Source organism: Musa acuminata, chromosome BXJ1-11 (genome assembly GCF_036884655.1).
Source record: "Musa acuminata AAA Group cultivar baxijiao chromosome BXJ1-11, Cavendish_Baxijiao_AAA, whole genome shotgun sequence".
NCBI classification, from domain to species: domain Eukaryota; kingdom Viridiplantae; phylum Streptophyta; class Magnoliopsida; order Zingiberales; family Musaceae; genus Musa; species Musa acuminata.
The window spans coordinates 28340959-28361954 of record NC_088337.1 but is presented as its reverse complement, the minus strand read 5'-3'; the positions used below and the strand labels follow the sequence as shown (position 1 = coordinate 28361954).

At 35.2% G+C, this 20996-nt stretch overlaps 1 protein-coding gene across 2 annotated transcripts; it reads left to right on the top strand.

Moving 5' to 3' along the window:
- The first annotated feature begins 345 nt into the window (after window positions 1-345).
- Window positions 346-20400, top strand: LOC103971838 (golgin candidate 6). Of its 2 annotated transcripts, none has more exons than XM_009385972.3 (19): window positions 346-486; window positions 620-834; window positions 2989-3041; window positions 4444-4571; window positions 4653-4852; window positions 4925-4998; window positions 5100-5169; window positions 6498-6551; window positions 6638-6733; window positions 11289-11339; window positions 11415-11504; window positions 11655-11768; window positions 11864-11935; window positions 13413-13598; window positions 16802-16902; window positions 17081-17129; window positions 18484-18549; window positions 18724-19476; window positions 19644-20400. In XM_009385972.3, the coding sequence occupies exons 2-19, from the start codon at window positions 790-792 to the stop codon at window positions 20199-20201; spliced, it is 2760 nt and encodes a 919-aa protein (XP_009384247.2). In that variant the 5' UTR covers window positions 346-486; window positions 620-789; the 3' UTR covers window positions 20202-20400. The 2 variants fall into 2 exon arrangements, with proteins under 2 accessions (XP_009384247.2, XP_064946615.1); XM_065090543.1 differs by having other exon boundaries at window positions 17069-17129.
- The last annotated feature ends 596 nt before the right edge of the window (window positions 20401-20996 follow it).

The following is a 20996-nucleotide window of genomic DNA, read 5'->3' as shown; positions in this document are numbered from 1 at the left end:
GTCGTATTTCAGATTCGGATTCGGATTTTGTGCACAACTATTTGGGTTCGGTTGGCATGATTTTTCCAAGCAAAATTGCTGTTAGCTTCTCAAGTGGGCCAGAGACCGACTCGACCGCATCTTCGAATCACAGAAAGGGTAGACGGGCGGGTTAACGTATGATGCTAGCCGGTGAGCCACTCTGGCCGAGAAAACATATTTCAACCGCTTGTTACGTCCTTTGGCACCGGGACCCATACGAACCTCCAATAATATGTCAGGTAGAAACCGGGTAACATACCAACGAGTACAAAAGTAATTATATTTTATGATAAAAATAACCCATAAACGTGAACTGTTATGTGAATCGTCCTCTCGTCTCCTCCTCCGTCGCCGTCGTCGTCATCGTCATCGGGACACGCTTGCCCGATTGCTTGCCTCGAAGGGGACCGTTCCTCGTCCTTGCCTCCTCCCCCCTCTGCGTCGGAAGTATTTTCTCGATCTTAGGTTTGGATCCCCAAAACAACAACAATTGCATCGAAATCTTTTATTTGTTTCCTCCGTGGTCCGCTTCCACTACCCAAGATCACGTCTTTTCTTTTCTTGATTCGGTTCTTCGTCGTCGTGTTCGTGGTTTCAGTTCCATCCTTTCGGATCGGTCGCGCGGAGTTCGGTTTGATCTATTCTAGGGTTTGTCTTCTTCTCGCCCTTGGCTGGAAACGTTTTCAAATCAAGATTAGGGCGTGGCTGTCCAGGATACGTCGTATCAGCCAGGAGGAAGCTTGCTTAGACTGATTGAAGGAATTCGGGATGGATTTTAAGTTGGGCCGTCTCAATCTGAATGCCGTTGCACAGGTATCTCTCGCGCACGATGCAATTCCTTTCCTCTCGTTTTCCGAAAACATATTTTATGGTTTAGGTGAATGCTTTAATGGACTTGAACAACGAGACCTATTTCTCCTTTCCCTACTTTCCACTGCTAAATTTCCCTTTACTAGAAAGATTAATACTATCATAATGCCAACTAAAAGTGGAAAATTTAGTTTATGACATGTACAGGCTTTGACACTTCAGCAGGGATGAACTAGCATTATGCTAGTGCATTTGTGAGGTTTGACTGATTGGACATGTTACACTTCAACTCAAAATGTCTATTACCTGCAAAAACAAGCTTAAAAACGACTTCCTGGAAGTTCCCTGAGAAGTCACTGCAATAATAATTTCCTTTTATTGTAGGAGATGATATGTAATGCTTCCAATATCAATCGAATTCTGAGAAACAGATTCTAATTTCCTAATTTCCTCATCTCACTAATATTTTTTTCCTTGAGTAGTTATCTAGCAACAGAAGGGGTTGCTGTTTCTCTGAAAACTTAATGAATACTATTTCATCAGAAAGAAGAAAAAAGGAAAAAGAAAGATAAAGTCTGTTCCCCTCAATAGAAATGCTATTACAACTCTTACAACTCCTAATGGTATCTACATGCTTTATAACTTTGGGATCAATAGAGTATTTATAATTGGTGATTATTGGCTTGAGCTCTATTCTTATTATGTTCGAGAAATGATCTAAAGGTAGCAATACTTTAGAAGTCTCTTGTCTGGCACTATTCCATTATTAGTCGGTGATGCTACAGAATGGCCAAGACGATGAGAGTCACATTAGAATTCTTCATCAGCATGTTCTCATTTTTGCTCCACAATATACATTTTGCTTTCACATGATTATTTAGGACTCTTCTCATATGCTATTTGCTTACGATTTCAGGTATTTTACTTAAATTACGTTAAGATGGAAGTGCATGGAGTATATTACTGATCAAGTAATAAAGTTAACTTATCATGTAATGTTCACCATCTGGAATGTTGTTGTCTTGAACCTTGTCCTTGTCATGCTAATCACAAGCCAGTAAGCAATAGAAAGGGTGAGTGACTACAGTTTATATAGGTTAACATCAGTTGTAATTCACTGGGAGTGCACTGATAGGTTCTTTTTGACTTTGAGTTGTATATGTCAAAGCACATTCATGTTATCATTAAAGAGCTTACTCATACTGATGCTTAAAAATCTATTTTAAGTTTGACCTTTTAAGATTTTTCTTTGAAGGCTATATCTTATATAAGTGAAATGACTTTTTAGCATTTAATGTGGTAAAACAACATTGAATTAACAATATTAGGTTTTGCTAGTTTTTAGGTATCCTGACAGCAAATGAGGATTGAATTGTTTGAGGCAGTTGTCCTGATGATAATTAGTCCTTTCCTGTTAGATTTCTCTTCTTATGGAATATACTTGATCAATTTTATTTTGGTCATGATTCATTATTTGTATTAAATATTTAAGCTTTAGGAGGATCTACGTGAAATTTGGACTGTATTTTTATAGAATTCTTCCTGGTCAGTGTAGTATTTGCTAATGATTATTGGTAAAGGTGGAAAGAAGAACTCTCAAGGTTGCTCATATGCTCATTACCTAAATAAGTTGGCATTTCTTGATAGGTCTAGATAATCTTACATATATACATCTACTAATCGACAGCTGTCTTAATTAACCTCAATTTGCTTGACAACAATCTGTTGAAGCACATGAAGGTGACTTGCACAGTGACTCGAGTGTTTTATTTTATGTGCTCTCAGTTTTGTTAAACTATCTTGATCTCTTGTAATTAATTAACAATATATATTTGTCTAGTTAATAGGTAAATTTTGTTAATTTATCTAGAGTGCTTGTATGCTCTTTGATTTCCAAGATAAGTTGGCTTTTCATGCTAGATCCAGATAATCCTAGTACATATGTACATTTTACTAATGGGAAACCGTCATAATTGACCTCAAAATACTTGACAATGATATATTGATAGACATGAATAACTTGCACATGAATTGAATGTTTCATATTCTTTCAGCTTTGCTGAATTATCTTGACCTCTTATAATGGCTAACAATATTGATTGATTTAGTTATAGGTAAACCTGTTGTTATTTCTAAGTGATGACAATTTGCATACAGGGTGTTGGTGGATTTGTTTTTGGAAATGAGAACTCTGCTTCAAATGAAGATAGGTATAAGCATGCTTTACTTATTAGTCAAATTTATGGTTTGCACCCAATTCCTTTTTGTTTAATACTGATGCTAATTGAGCATATCTATGGTAATTAACTGCTTCAGTTGATACTCTATATGATGAAGCAATTTGCAACTTATGCATGCCAGAGCAATACATATTTTAATATGTTGACAATTATTATCTTGCTCACTAATGTAAAAGATAATTCATGTTGTTTGAAAAAAAAAGAAAGGAAAATTGTTGGCTATTGCTTAGGAATTTGATAATGCAAGAAAGAATCTTGAATAATTGAGTTTTTGATGTAACAAAAACTTGTGACTTCAGAAGCTCATGAAAATTTTAATTCAAGCACTCAGTTTGATTCTGATATTCTTGAAGTTAAGCTACTTTCAGTTCTCAGATTCAGCCTTTGTAGATTGGTCAGCATAATTTTGATATCCCATTCTGATGTGCTGGACCATTTTTCTTACAGAAGGGCTTTAATGATAGGACAGATTGAACTTGTGCAGAATTTTGTGATAATTTTTGGTGAGTTTTTAGCAAAAGGCCGGTTGTGGTTAGTGGATGCCTTAAAACAAGATTGAGTAGTCCTACTGTTTTTACGCACAGTCTCTTGTAGACTGAGGACTTTGATCAGTAACCCATCATGGACCATCGCCAGCTCCCTGTCACTGACATATGTACACTTATCCACTAACTTGGGAGTTAACTCAGCATTTCTGATGCACATGTTGGATCTGTGTGAAATATAGTTGTTGCCCTCAGGATTTGTACTATCTTCAATCTGATTTGAGAAAGGGATTTTTGGTACCATTTATGTTGATGATCTTTAAAACTAGGTATGCACTCGAGATGATATTTAAGCCAGAAATCAGTAATCCTACTGTTTTTAAGCACACTCTCCTGCAGAAGATAGCTTTGATAAATAACTTGTTATGGAACATTGCCAGCTCTCTGCCACTGACTTATGTACACTTCTTCATTAACTTGGGAGTTAACTCAGCATTCTGATGCACATGTTGGATCTGTGTGACATATAGTTGTTACCCTCAGGATTTGTGCTATCTTCAATTTGATTTGAGAGAGGGATTTTAGGTATCATTTATGTAACTGATCTTTAAAACTAAGCATGCACACAAGATAATATTTCTTCTTATCTTATGATATCACAGCCCCATTAATTTCACTATTGCACATGTTGATGTATGTAGTTTAACTTCATAAATGGAGAGGTCATTTTTGTGGCTTGAACCCTTGACAACTAGGTTGCCGAGGGGCATCCTTACCATGGTCTCAAGCCTCAGCCTTAAAATTCTGAAAGATCATTGCTTCTAGTAAATGGTTCTTGAATATCTTCTCAGTTTTTATCATGTATCAATGCTGTATTTTTTTAATAGCTACGTCGAACGATATCTCGATCGTATAAGCAATGGTGTACTAGCTGAAGATAGGCGAGCAGCTATGATTGAACTTCAGTCTCTTGTTGCAGAAAGCCGTGCAGCTCAGATGTCTTTTGGGGCTACAGGTACCTTCTTTGTATTGGTTTGGTAATATATTAAGTTTTCTTGTTCAGATAAGTTTTAATTTGTGTTCCTTATTTAAACAGGATTTCCTGTTCTTCTAAATGTTTTAAAGGAAGAACGTGATGATGTTGAACTGATAAGAGGTGCATTAGAAACTATTGTAAGTGCCTTGACTCCAACAGAAACTGCACATGCGCTGAAAAATGAGGTTCAGCCAGCTTTAGTGAATTCTGATCTGCTTTCTCGAGAATCAGAGAGCATTTCTCTTCTTCTCAGTTTGTTGGTAAGTGTTTCCTCTTGTTTAGCAGTATTTTTTTGATAACATTTTAATTTCTCTTTTTCTTCTTTTTTGCAGTCAGAAGATGACTTTTATGTTAGATATTACACACTTCAGATTATAACTGCACTTCTTACACATTCACCTAATAGGTATTCATGCATACTGAATTGCTGTCATCTTTTTCTTATGTCCTTTTGAGTTGATCATAGGTTACATTTCTTATCTTAGGTTGTTTTGCTTATTGCCTCAGATTACAGGAAGCAATTCTCTCCATTCCTCGTGGTATAACTAGGTTAATGGATATGCTTATGGATCGTGAGGTTAGAATTCCACCATTTCAATCCAAGTTAATAGTATTTGTACAATTGCTGCTACTGTTGTTGCAGCAACAGCTACTACTAAACTAATAGTAGTAGTGCCTTCATTTTGACATGAAATTATGCACAATTTTTAGGATCATTGTTCTAGATTTTGTTGGATGCTGTACAAACTGTCTTGGTAAAATGGCATATATTTGGTATATATGTACTATGTTTGTGGGTCCCAACATAGTAGATAGTTTAGTATTTACTGACATAATAAACAAAGTTTGGTATTTTTAATTGGAGTGTTTTGTAATATACCTGTGTGATAAAATTCCAGTGGAGGGTTCCATTAGCAGTATTTAAAATCTTGCAAAAGGCGATAATTACTGAGATTCAACATCATAGGCAACATTTTACTTTGAATCAGTATTCTCTTTTCTTTTCATAGCTTAACAATTTTGTATTTATTTGAAGATCTTATTCAAGTAGTTACCTCATATACAAGAAACAGCATAGATGACATATTAGGATAAAATTTCTTTCTGACAAACAATTTTTCCTTAGATATAACCACATTAATTATTATTTGGCCCTATATGATGCATGCAACTTGACTATGACTACAATATGCAATTAGCTCTTTTGGTTGCCATTTCTCACAACTCACATGCCCTTCATTTTTGTGCTTGTTATTTAAGTTTCGGCTAGTCTAAATACATTGATCTTGTATGAACTCTATCTTGGACACATATGTTTATTGGAAATTACTCGCAAGTGTCATTATGTTACAATGTTCTAAAATGTCGTCTATGTGGCTGCATACGTGATTGCATATTGTTGCTTTGTTGGTCAGTATGTGGTATTACTGCATGCACTCTATGCAGCCATATATGTGGCTGCACAGATGCAGGCAGCTGCTATTGCTGAAGCAATCTGCATTGCCATGTATATGCAGCTGCATATGAGTGTCCACATCAATTGAAGTATTTGTTCATCATATGCGGTCTAGGTTTCTTCCTTAGTGTTATTATATTTATTCATATATTATTTTAATAGTATAAAATTGCTCATAGGATTTTAATCAATAACTCCTCTGCATGTATCGTATAACTTAATACCATGCATAAGTTCTTTGCTTATTTGGTTATATATTTCCAATGTGTCAATATATATAGCATATATGCCTGCTATGTGCTATGTGGGATATCAACCACTTGCATATGGTGTTATTTTTTAGAACATTGGTCATTCAAATATGTTATTCTCTCTATTATGTGTATCATTTTGAACCAATTCCGTTTACTGTTTTTTGTTTTGACATGATGGTTCTGTCTTTATGATAGGTTATAAGAAATGAAGCCTTACTTCTTCTTACTTATTTAACTCGTGAGGCAGAGGTAAATCTTCACTCAGATGATTTATTAGTTGAATTATGATTCCCAAGTATGCTACTAGCTTCTCTTAATGAGCTTTTGATCTTCAGGAGATTCAAAAAATTGTGGTGTTCGAAGGTGCATTTGAGAAGATATTTAGCATCATTAGAGAAGAAGGAGGTTCAGAAGGAGGTGTGGTTGTGCAGGTAATTATTTAAACATCCATTTATGATATTAATCATTTTAAATGTACTTCATAACGTAATCTTTCAGTCCATTCCTCTTTGGTGCACGGAAGAGGATAGATGAATTTTTTTGGTTTGCTACAATCTCCCATAAGAATATTGAAGTTTAAGTTAGTAACATGGATATTCACTCAACTTAAAAATGGTGTACCCAGTACACAAGACTAGCCATTGTGAGGTTTGGGGAGGATCAATGTATTTAGCTTTAACTCTATAGAGAGGCTGTTTCCGTAACTTGCACCCAAGTCGCAAAGGAGCAACCTTAACGTTGTACCAAGTTCTGCCCTTATATTCACCCAACTTCAATGTCCTTTTCCCTAGTTCTAGTTCTGTTAATGTTGCTATGTGTACAATATCCTTGGATTTGTAAATGCCTTGGTCCCACTACTATAGTGCTATACAAATTGTGCCATCTTGAACTTCCTAAGCTTTTATTGGATAGCACGTGAGCAAGTTCTTTCGCTATGATTTTCCTGTTTTGTTATGGTAGACTGGTCATATGAAGTCATTAGTTGGCACATTTGTATTTGGCTATTCTGCCAATGCATTTGAAGAAGCTAGGTACTTTGCGCATTATATGATGAATTATGACTGTATGTTCTGAATTTTATCTGTCTCATTCTTTCCTTTTTTTGAGCATTCAGAGCTGTATTCTTGTATATTGTAAATTCAAATCCGTACTTTGCAGACTATTGGTAATATGTTATTATGCAACTTCTATTATTCAAAAGATCTCTTTGACAAGTTATATGGGTCTAGATTTCAGCATGTACATCACGCATTAGATGGATAATCACTTACTTTACTGAGAAAGCATTTGTGACAAAGCAGATTGCCTCTTCTCTTGGTGAAGAAATGCATGCGATGGAGAAATCATAAAACAGATAGCAAGGATTGAAATTTCGTACCATACTAGAGTTTCGAGATTTGTTCGGTATGCTATGGTATTGTATACCGAGCGGTATATTTCGGTATACTATTCGGTGTATATATATATATATATATATATATATATATATATTGTTTTCTAGGTGACGTCACCTCTCTTCTCCCCATGCGGGGCGACGTCATCGAGGTGATGTCGTAGAAAAACCCGACGACTTCGCCTTTATATATATATATAAGTAAAAAAAAACCGTTATCACTGAGGCGTCGCCTCTCTTCTCCCCGCGACGTCGAGGGTTATTCTCCCCATGCGGATGAGAAGTCGCCGACAGACGAGGAGGGAGAGCGACGCCGATCTATAGGTTCTCCTCTTCTTCTCCCTTTTCTTTCTTCCCCTTCTCCCTCTTCTTTCTTCTCCCTCGGTCACCCCTCTTTTTTCTTCTCCCTCGTCACCTGATTTAGGACGATAACAACCTCAATCGACGGTACCGCCCGGTAGCGGGCGGTCTGTGTACCTGTCTACTGGCAGACCGGGCGGTATCATTCAAAATTAAAAACCTTGACACATAAACTTTTTTTGGGAAAGATATGCATGTATTTAGATTGATAGATCATCTAGATGATTTCTCTTTGCTCTTAGTGTTTATTTTTTCATTTATACACTTGGAATGTGTTCTCTCATGAATTGTGATGATTTCTCTTTGCTCCTAGTAGCTTATATATTAGTTGTTCAATATTCAAATTCTTTTGTAAAAACCAAGGTTTGCCTTACTGGTCTATACTGGTGTATCGACTGGCTATCGGTACGATATATATTGAGGCATACTGACGTATCGTATATTGGTATAGCAAGGCACATCGACAATATAGTATAATTATCGAAAATAGCTCCAAAATTTTCTAAAAATAGAAAAAAATAGATTAAGGTTTTAAAGTTGGAAATAAATATAAATTGTATAATTTTATCAAAAATAATCTAAATTTCGAACCTTGAGGAGTAGCTTTGCGATATGTTCTGGATTATCCTTCCGTTAATATTGAATTATATACAAAAATAATAATTTGAATTGTTAGATTATTTTTTAAACAACTTAAACTTAAAGATTCAAATGAACCAAGTAATCAATCAATGGATATACTTGGTGCTGCCATAAAAAAGAACGACGAAACTCCACGGGCGGTGGATCGGGGTCATCGATCCTTTGTATCTGTATATCAATTTGATATATTTGTCGGACCCAATTCTGAAATTGATTCTACGACATAGTATATTGATATATCGTATGCCATTGGTGCATCAACGTAGTGATGGTTGTAGTCTAATTGTTGTGAATCACATTTGTCCGAGGTGACTGTTGAGGCAAGGATGATTATGGCATATATTGGTGTGAAGCATAGAGAATGTCAGAACTTTTACTTTTGCCATGGATATATTGCTCTGTATCATAAGATCGATCATCATATTGTTGCTTGAAGAAGAATAACCAACTATCACCGTACTGCTGTTGGCCATAAGATTCTCTATAATACGATAACTATGGATATGATAAGTTTTGCTAAGTGTCTATGTCCTGTTAGCTTTGTCGCATCTGCTTAAAATTATCTATTTTTTCCCTTTTCCCCTTTCATGCATCGTCAATTCATGTTTGCTTCGCTGTATGTGGAGGATATGCTTGTGGATCAATATCAATAATATCTAATGCTGACCTCCTACCAAGTCCTCTCATAAAATCACGTATTCCACCTTGTATCATGCTATCGAACCAACCTAATTGGGGGGGGGGGGAGGGGGCAATTAGCTGCCTCATGTTAGTCGACCTTTGGATTCCTTATGGCACAGACCCACTGCTACCACCATACTCCCATTGTGAGTCAGGTCATCGATGCCGCATTACTTTCTCGTATGTGTACTAATGCTCTAGTGATGCACAAATACCAGGTCTAAGATCCGGGTTAATATCATTACCACGACTCTCATATTCGTCATAAATCGATTCCTACGTAACCCTGTAGCATTCTTCTTTAGCTCTTGCCTTTTTTTTTCATTGTATCTTCTCGTACTTGTTGTAACTTGTCTTGAAATGATTTATGGACTTTCGTCGTTACTTTCTTGCATTTTTCAACATCGAGATACTCATTGGCCAAATGCATCTTCATTCGGGTGATTCCTTCACCCTTACCAATGTAGCAACAATAAATACATTGTCAATGATGAAAGTTCCCGTCTATCTTTTGAGCATGATCCAAAGTGTCATTATGTACCTATTCCTTATGTGTCATGTTCCTACCAAGATTGAATCAAGTAAGCAAGCTGCAATTAACCCTAAATTAAAATAACAAGGTACAAATATATATAATGAACACCACTTCGTCACTATAAACATGTTAATCAACCTATTCAACATTAAATACGTAGAATTGACTGAATATCATTAAGTTTATCATTAAATACACTAATTATAGCAATAACAAACTTAATTAAACCCTAATTAGCTCTATATTATCACTATAAATATGTCAAACATCCTAAGAAGCATTAAATATGTAAATTTGATCTAATATAGTTCAAATTACAATGAAATCATCATTAATTATATTAATCACACTATTAACATAGTTAATTATTTCCTAATTATTCCTCTTTCACCACTATAAACATGTCAAACACTCTAATAGACATTAAAAACATTTAATTGATCCAATATTGATCAAATTTCAATATCATTGTAATTAAATAGACTAATCAAATCATTAACATAGTTAATTAATCCCTAACTAATCCTCTTTCACTGTAATAAAATTTTGATTAGGCCATCATTAAAATTACTAACAGTATTAAAAAAACTTAATTAAAATCTAATTAAACCTATTATACCATCACAAACAATTAAATCACCTTAATATGCATGAAATACAAAGATTTGACCAATTAAGTGTCTAATTTTGAAAAAAATCATCATTAGACACACTAATCACAACATTATAGATCTTAATTACTTTTTAATTATACTATTTTACCATTAAAAACATGTCAAACAACATGTTAGACATTAAGTCATTAACCATATAGAATAGACTTAGTCATTTCATAAATCAATAAAAATATAGAAAGAGAATACATATCTCTTGATCAGGGTGTTCTTCCTCTTAATCCTCTCAAATTAACCTCTCAAATTTGATCCAATCCACAAATCGTAGCTTTGTTGGGTTTGAGTAAAATTATGAGAAAGAGAGATGCGATTAAGAAAGAGTTTAAGAGATTTGAAGAGATTGAGAGAGTGAAATGGGTTGAAAGAGGGGGGAGGAAAGAGTTTAAAAACCCTTTCCTATGGTTCAAATAATCAAATTGATCGTTTGAAAGAGAGCAATCTCAACCCACCCGTATCGCTCGATACGGGGTCATGTAACGTGTACTGTTCAGTATAGGGTGGTCCACGCATTGGTCCCCTATCGTACCGGTACATACTACCCATATCGGGTGATACATTACGGTATGCCAAACCTTGGGTAAAAACAATGATATCATGCTCTTGAGTTATTTTTTTCTTGGCAAATAATACTGTAGACTGTAAGCATACCCATAAGTATTTCATTCCATATGTTTTTGATTAATATCTCAGTTGTTTAACAGGATTGTCTTGAATTGCTGAATAATCTTATTCGTAATAGTACATCCAATCAGGTACTGTACTTTTAGTTGCTAATTTCAAATTCTGAACCGCCTTTCTATCTTTTAACTGTCAAAAACTTGGTTTAGATGTTGCTGAAAGAGACCATTGGATTTGATCCTTTAGTATCTATACTAAAGCTTCGTAGAGGTAGTGCTTACAATTTTACTCAACAGAAGGTATGAGTCTTTATTTTCCCAAAATGGAAGTTTTTGTGATATTTTGGATAGTGATTATAAAATAGAATATGGGTTTTTTAAATCTATAAGACATTATATGTACTATAATATGTACTTTGTTATTTTCTGAAACAACTGCCTTGCTGTTAGACGATAAATCTACTCAGTGCACTGGAAACAGTTCGATTGCTTTTGATGGGAGGCTCAGCAAGTGAGCCAGGTAAAGATGCTAATAAACTATCAAATCAAACCGCATTAGCTCAGGTATAAATTTTTCGCTATTCGTTTAAGCTGTATTTGATCTCCATTCTCAGCTTGATTGTGAAATTTGTTTTTCGATCAATTGAAAACAACTTCAGAAGAAAATCTTGGACCATCTCTTACTGCTGGGGGTTGAAAGTCAATGGGCTCCGGTCGCATTGCGCTGTTTGGTAAGATACTAAATTACAAGGAGAAACTTTTTGTCTATGCTCTTTCACTTGAAGATGGACCCTCACGATAAACTTGTCTGCTTCATACTAAATTGATTCGAATAGTCTTTTAAAGACCATCTTTAGCTATATGGTGATTGAAGTATTAGTTCATACCAAGGAATGCAATTTCACGTAGAACACCTCATACTGGAATGTATTGGCTGATATTTAATGGTCCACACATGAATCGGTATGTGTTAGCATCCCTTTCTGGATGGTTTGATCTGGTCTATAGTTTTGTTCTTGAATTCTGCTTTTAGGATTTCTCATGCATCACAGATGCACAACTTGGCAAGGCAAAAAGTGGTGGAGACTGTTTCATTGAATGTGAATATAAATTATTTGGATTATTAGAAAGGAATTGGATGCTGGTTTATTTAGTATTTCTTGTGCTAAAACTCAGGAAAGATTAGAACTTGTAATTTTTGAACAGGTATGTTAAAAAGTTAGGATCCGGGATATGGAGAAATTTACTTTTTGAAAAGATGTGTTCAAAAGTTTTAGGGAAGAGGTTAAGGAATTTTTTTAATCATTTTATGCCTTAAAACTCAGGAAAGATTAGAACTTGTAATTTTTGAACAGGTATGTTAAAAAGTTAGGATCCGGGATATGGAGAAATTTACTTTTTGAAAAGATGTGTTCAAAAGTTTTAGGGAAGAGGTTAAGGAATTTTTTTTATCATTTTATGCCTTAAAATTTTAAGGGGACCATAGTTAACTTTCCCTAGAAATCTAGAAAGCAATCGTCCAGCAACTCATATGGCCTATCAACATGAGACAGCGTTCCTTGTGTTGGACTATGGCATAATGTCATATTATCATCTGCTGTTGGTATATTAAGATATCAATGACTTTGATCATTAAATTCAGAATAGTATATTAAAATTCTAGAGGCTATCCATTATATGGCCAGAAAACAAATTCGTTTATGTGGATCAAATTACTTCTAGATTAGACGTTTCCTTTCATGTGAATCAGATGCTATTGCCTTGCCCTTCTTTCTTGAAGAACAACATTAGCATATTCCTCTTAGATTATCAAGAAATCTTTTTGACAAGAGTCACAAGACTGACATCCATAACTATGGTTTGCTTCCTTTCGGAGGCTCTTTTTGGTCGCTGAAAAATAAATGGAGAAAAAAGAAGGTAGGAAAATGAAGCCAGTTATCTTCTTGTTAGTTTGGTAATCTTGTTTTGGTGTGTAGCACACTGAGTGAGTCCTGGTATAAAAATAGAGTCTATTAATTTTTAAATTTGCATTCCCTTTTTATCAAAGTTGAGGTTCTGCATATCTTACATTCTTAGGTGTGTACAATCAATTTACTGTTAGTGCTTTAGCTTTGTCAGCATTTTTTTTATGAACCTCCGATTGATTTTTCGTTTTCTTTGTTTCTTTTTTGCTTTTGCCTTCTAATCTTATACAAACTTCACTTTCAGGCTTTGCGTTGTATAGGGGACTTGGTTATGAAACATTCTCACAATCTTGACATTCTTGGAAGTAAATTAGTTGGAGAAGAGCCTCATCTTGAACCTGCCTTAAATGCCATTTTTCGTATCATTTTGCGCACCTCTACATTGCAGGAATTCATAGCAGCTGATTATGTTTTCAAATGCTTCTGTGAGGTTGTTTCTTGACTTCTGAACTTCAACAAATTTTATCATAATTAATAAGTATCCTGTATTTTCAAGCTAGATAATGTCTGTCTAGATATCTAATATGATTATTATTTTTAGATGAACAATGGCAAGACTTGTTAGCTATGCATTTTTCATAATTTACTTTGCGTGTGCAAGATCATGCATCTTCCATTTATGTAGCATGTTAGATAACTAACCATGTTATAATTGTAACAAGTTGATATTTGTGCTTGTCTATCTTTATTATTATATTAGACAAACAATGTTAAGACTTGTGATCTGTGCTTTTCATTAATTCATGTTACAAGAACATAGAATCATGCAGCTTTGTTTTTGGCATTTCATTAGTTATGCTATGGCTTCACTAATGTGAAATTTATTATTGTTTTAGACATTTCAATAGTTATGCTATGACTTCAGAAATGTAAAATTCGTGATTGTCTGATATGATATTATTTTTAATGGACAATATAACAACAAAGCTACAAGTCCCAATTATCATTTTTAATGAAAAATGTCATATACAATTTTGACATGGAAAACATTTCTGTCATGTCTTCCCTTGGAGGGTCGTATGAGATTTGTCAAAGAAAAACAATTTGTACCATGCCCACTCTTGGAGAATTGTATTCATAATAGAAAGTACACCATAGCTTATACCATTTTAGACTAGATATGTTTCTTCTCTCAGGAAGCAAGAACACAGAAGTCCTTATAAATTTTTTTGTGTAAACTAGTTAGTTATAATTAGTCACATTCTAGTTATAACAAATTGACAAGATTGCCTTTGGGCCTTAAGCTCCATGATACTTGATTATTTGAAACCTTATAATAAATGGCATGGTGTCTTCCAGTGTTATTTCTTAAGCTAATAAATCATTTCATACAAGTTTAAAAGAGGGTGATTGAGTGAAGATTAAGACACAAGACAAGTAAATCTGAACATATTTTGGCTTTATATCTGGAAGATTAATTATAAGGCTATGCATTTATATAATTAACGAAAAATATAGTGAAGAAAAAATCCCACATGATTTTAATGATCTAGAAAAAAATCTATTGACTTTCAAAATATTTATTACGATGAGTTTAGTTTTAGAAAGGGATATCTAATACTTATATTGTGTGATGATGTGTATGATTGAGTTTATCATCAATGTTTGGCATATACAAAGAGCATTTCTCAAGTTCCCTATAGTTAAAGGTATATATTAGATCTATTCTGATTTCCTCATTTTCTTAAAAACCACTATGGATAAACTTACTAATGATATTGAAGATAAACTATATTAGGGTGTAAATTTGATTGATGAGAGTTCAGATGAGATTAAATCTAAACCTAAGCGGTTGAGACACACTAGACACTAAGAATTTGATTTTTACTAGGACTAAAGCCGAATATATGAAGCATAACTCTAATGATGGATGAAAATTTTTGCAAAAAATCGAGAGTATACTTAACATAGATTGATGAAAATTTTGTGGAAAAAAATTAATATCTTGGATATATTATTCAGCAGGAAGGGTGATTAATGAAAACATTACTCAAAAAGTTAAAGGAGGCCACATTCTCCTTACATTGAAGGAGCAATTGGATGATTAGGAACAACACCTACGAGAAAGATTGTCACATTCCTCTTAGATTAAAAGAAAATTTGGACGGTTAGGAAGGTGTTACCATTGTTTAAGATAGAGATGTTGAGTTGAATGTGTTGGGTTGGTATAAAAGATAGAATTAGAAATGGTTACATTTGTGAACAATTTTTTGTAGCCCCCAAAGGCAAAACAAGAGAAAAGGCCTATAGATATCTTAATTAGATGAGGTGAATTTATTAAAGATTAGTAGCGTGAGGACAGGTAGAGGGAGCTCCAAGAAATCTTTGTTAAAAACAATAAAAAAAAACTTGGTTGCTTTTAGTTTGACTAGTGAACATTCTTAAGCAGAGATCACTTGCAAATCCACATAAGACTTCAAATAGTTGGGACATTCAGCTGGTTGTTGGGGAGGCTGGTTTGAGTAAAAAAGCTAGCTCGAATTTGTTCTATGCATGCCAGAAAAAGAAAAAAAAAACAGACCTAAGCCCACTCAAAAGAAGCCAGGCCATAACCTCTGATTATGCACCGTACTTCTATGCTTCAGTCTTATTGGTATGCATAATTTCGTTAAGTCTGAGAAATAACACTCCAGACAAATACCATTGGCATGACACTGCCAATGCGCTATGTTTGTTCTAATGTACCTCTGTCCTGGTTTAAAGCCTGTATTAACTTGTGTTGCCACATAAGTGGCATGCTCTTGTGTTTCAACCCTGGGAATCTTGGTTTCATACACAAGTGCCTTCTGCATAGTTAAGAAATCTAATGTAAAAAAATTTAGTACAGTGTGTCATAGTGATGATTGATTTTCTTGCTGTATGAAAAAGTATCTTGAGTACGATCAAATAGAACAGAGTGTAGATTATCTTGCTGTGAGTTTCTTTTATAGATTGATGGCATAAAGTTCTGAGAGAAAATATTGGAGTCTCACAATCTATAAAATAAGACAAACCATTTAATAAATCAGTGCTAATAACTTCTTGTTCAATTCTTGTTTTCAAGTCTTACAGACTGTCTTGCAATATGCATGCAAAATACTAAAAATTTATTGTGCTTGACCATTTGTTTGCCCCTCCATATTTGTCACTTGATCTTTCTGATGAACTACAGCACCAAGGGGGTGGACAGGAAGGTAACCCTAGGTTGGTGCACCCTTATTTACTATTTGCTGTAGGATAGTCTTGCTTATGTGTGACATCCCACTGCTCTGGCAAATTAGCACCACCTAACAGTATTTGTGATACATCATTTTATTATTTCAGGAGATGATGTGTTAATTTATATTTAATTATGTGCTGTTATGAAGTTTACTACTATAAATTGGACACACGCGACACAGTTAAAAATCAGAATGTGATGTTGCATGCAATCATCTGCATTGCCTGTGCTCTTGGCAGGGCTGATAGATTGAATCATGATGGTCCTAGTAATTTTCATCTCTGCTGTGTCAGACACATACACTCTCTCTCTATTCTCCCTTTCTAGACTATGAAGACCAGACCCACCAATAATTTGGCACAATTGATGTATATTGGGTTATATCTTTTATCTTGATAGTTCTTTACATCAAAATTTTTGTAAATGTGAAACAGGAAAATTCTGATGGTCAAGCAATGTTGACATCCACAATGACTCCTCAGCCAAGCTCAAATCATGCTACTGCAGAAGTTGGTGGTAGCATGCCTTTTGGAAGGTCTGTTGAAGAGAACCTCTCTTGTCTTTGTGTTAATATGGTTCTGATGTATTTCCAGTTTCGGCTTTGTAAGGTTGTTATTTGCATTCACCATGAAGATTTTAATGATCTTTTACTACTAATTGCTAATCAATCCATTTTTCATAGTCAATTTTCTTTTGACAAGCTCTTTTGGCAGTATGCTTTTACAAGCTCTACTATCAGATGGGGCTAGCGGAGATCTTGAGGTTAGTTCCGTTACTCTTGGAACTTAAGAACAACCACATCTTATTGACATTTCCTTTCATCTTGACATGAATGTTACCTTGTTAATATAATTGCCATTGTTGAAGCCTCTCTGTGTTGTTTCACCAGCTGTTAGTGCATTTTCAATTATTACCGTCATATGCTACTAGCATATTTTTTAGATGGAAACATAGCCAGCCAGATTATGTAAGTTTTAGAATAACAGCAGCACTGGTCATCCACCTTGGGCAATGATCAGTGTTAGGTGTAATATCGATTTTAGTCTGTCATAGCTGTCGTGGATACAGGTGTATGGTCTAAGAGAGTCCATGTTTAAATTGTGGGTACAGGACACACTCTAAAATGATCCAATATGATTGTATATATATCTCTGCTTCTAAGTTTTTAATAAAAAAAAGAAAGTTTTTAATACTTTTTATATAAAATGAAAATTTAGATTCTTTTTCCTGCACACTTCTCTCTCTCTCTCTCTCTCTCTCTCTCTCTCTCTCTCTCTGTGTGTGTGTGTTTCTCTTGGAAGCAATTGAGTGGATGGTACAGATATCGTTCCTTAATGCCTCTTTCTTTTGTTATTCTCCATGTGCGAAGCCTGACGACAAGGGAAGTGGTTGCCTTCTGCTTCAATTACTCATCTTCTTCCTTTTCTCTTTTTCACACTCTTTGCCACACCATTATAAAATTGCTTACAAATTTTTAATCTCTAAGTCTTTGAAGTTCTATTCTGTATTTGCCAGATATTCAATAGAACCAGGATCAATTTTTTCTTTTTACCAATTGCATCACAAGGTGACCACAATAAGATTTTTATACTAAAGGGTTGATTTCATGCTTTATCTTGAATCCTTGTTGGTTCTTTTTTGTAGTTTCCAATTTGATTTTAACTGCACTGTTTATCGATATCTATTTTCTTCAGTCATGGTTCTGGCAGTTAGCAACTTTAATTCTCAAGTCTTTTATAACTGCTAACTATTTGATTCTTATAATGTGGCCGAAAGGGGCATGCCCTGCATGTTATTGTTTACTTGTTATGGTTCTTTATCAATTTTGTTTGTCACTCTTTCGCCATATGTATTTGATAAAACATAATTGATTTTTTTTTGTTAATCTGAAGTTCTAGGTTTTTGATGGTTGTGATCTTTAACTTTCAAAAGTTTAGTTAGTTGATAACTTACTGTTCTAGCCTTCAAAAGAAAATTGTTGTGGCAACTTTATTGCATGATATGTAGTAACCTTTGAAGCAGTACTTTAGTGATCTAATATTAATGTGATATTTGTATACACTAACTTGAGATTCGTAAAAATAGTGAATGTCTAACTAATCATTTTTAACTACAGATGTGTTCCAAAGCTACGAGTGTTCTTTCTCATATACTGAAGGACAATGTTAAATGCAAGGAGCGGGTGCGTATGTTTGTTGACAATAGTATGGCTGGTTGTTTTAATTCCTTCTCCATTTTTTACCCATTACCTTTGAATATATAATTGGCTGTTGTGATCTTTTGGGACTCTTTGCTGCATGAGCATTCTCATCTGAAAAATAAACTGGAACCTGAAGTACTTCTCAGAACTTTTCAGGTTTTAAGAGTTGAGCTCGAGGCACCAGTCCCATCATTAGGTTCACCAGAGCCTCTCCTGCATCGCATCATGAAGAATTTGGCTCTTGCAGCCTCAGGCAAAGATAACAATCAAACATATCAAGGAGATTCATACATCCAACCCCTTATTCTCCGATTACTTGTCACATGGCTTGCTGAATGTCCAAATGCTGTGTACTGCCTTTTGCAAGCACCAGCACATCTTACCTATCTTTTAAATCTAGTATCAAATCCACATGCAAGTGCATGCGTGCAGGGTTTGGCTGCTGTTGTCCTGGGAGAATGTGTTCTTTACAATAAAAGCAGTGAAAACAATAGAGATGCCTTTTCTGTGGCTGATTCTTTGAGTCAAAAGGTTGGGTTAACTTCATTCTTTTTGAAGTTTGATGAGTTGCGGAAAAGTCTTCTAGATCTGGCCACATTAGGCCAACATCGCAAGCCACTTTCAAGATCTAGCACTGCTAGTATGGCAGATGCCCAAGAGGTTGATAATGATGATGCAAATCAGAAGCATGAGCATCCTGTTATAGTGGAAAGTTTTGACCCCATGTTTATTAAATTTATTGAAAGGCTTGAAACAGATATCAGAGAAAGCATTTTGGGGATCTTCAGTAATACAAAAAACAAGGTCACAGTATTGCCAGCTGAGTTGGAGCAAAGGGATAAAGAGACTGATGGGGATTACATCAAGAGGTTGAAAGACTTTGTAGAAAAACAATGCAATGAGATGCAGGTCAGTGCATCCGAATGTGTTTTCTTATTTCTTCTCTTCCATATAGAGAAAAGTTATAAAAGCGGCCATATTCCTGTGCTAACCTTACAGTTTACTTGTTTCTGATTTTTTCAATACTTTGGTTTGATAGTTTAACTCTAACATTTAACTGGAAATGATTTCTGAAGGACCTCTTAGGTCGGAATGCCACCTTAGCTGAGGAACTGGTGAGGACTGGGAGTGGCACTCCATCAAATCCTTCCCAGAATGCAGGCAGCGGCAAAGAGAGGGTTTTGACTGAGACTCTTCGCCAAGATCTTCAAGAGGCATCACGACGCATAGAGATTCTCAAGTTAGAGAAGGCTAAGATTGAGGCTGAAGCCAATAACTACAGAACTTTGGCCACGAAGCTGGAGTCCGACCTGAAAAGCCTTTCAGACGCTTACAATAGCCTGGAGCAGTCCAACTTCCACCTCGAGGTGGAGGTGAAGGCATTAAGAAAAGGTGGGGATTCCCCATATCCTGATGTTGAAGCAATCAGAGCAGAGGCAAGAGAAGAAGCCGAGAAGGAGAGCGAAGCTGAACTGAATGATCTGCTCGTTTGCCTGGGCCAGGAGCAAAGCAAGGTGGAAAAGCTGACTTCCAGATTGATCGAGCTGGGTGAAGATGTGGACTCCCTCCTCGATGGGATAGGGGACGACACCGCACTCGGAGAAGACGACGATGATGATATCGATGACAAATAAACCAAAAATTTCAACCCGCTTGTGTAACATGGGCACTGATTGAGGTCGCAGTTTATCGGTAAGGCCCATGTCTGGGAAGATGTCTTGGGATACCTTGTACAGTGTAACATAAAAAAAATGCTCTGGTCTTGTTCTCTTAATTCCCCTAAATTATGTGGTCTTATTAGACGACATCTGATGAACTCTTTCTTTGTGCTGATTGCTACTTCTTCCTACCTCTGGATGGACTGAATGGTGTCTGCCGCCCAAGTCTTGAATACTAAGAGTTCTCCTCTAAGGTTTAATCGTGATCTTGTTCTATACTGTTTGAGAAGCATTTGGATTTCGATTCTGATATCTAAGTCGATCTATAATCTCGCTGTTCCTTTGTATTGTCACTAGCTTTGCTGGATATTACGATGCTACCATCACTGTTCATGGATGTGAAATTTCTTCCAAGTTTCAGTCTACCGCAAAAGTATTCTTGAAATGGTTATAATTACCAATAAATAAATTTCTTGAGCGTTAGGACAATATCTCCAATATCACTACATATATGTTCCTTATATAAAATCAATAATGTTGGTATTTAATTTTTAGATTAAGGTTTAAGGTAACGAGGATTCAAATAATCAATGAAATTGGTGGCAACCATTTTATTCTTAAACAACTTAGTGTTTTTGAAAACCAACTGTTAGATGGAAACTACGAATTGTAGTGAGAATGATATAAATATTTGGTAAGAATATAACGCGTATACCATAGTAAAATATAGAGTGGCAAATATGTTATTTTGGGATTAAGGAGGGGCACATA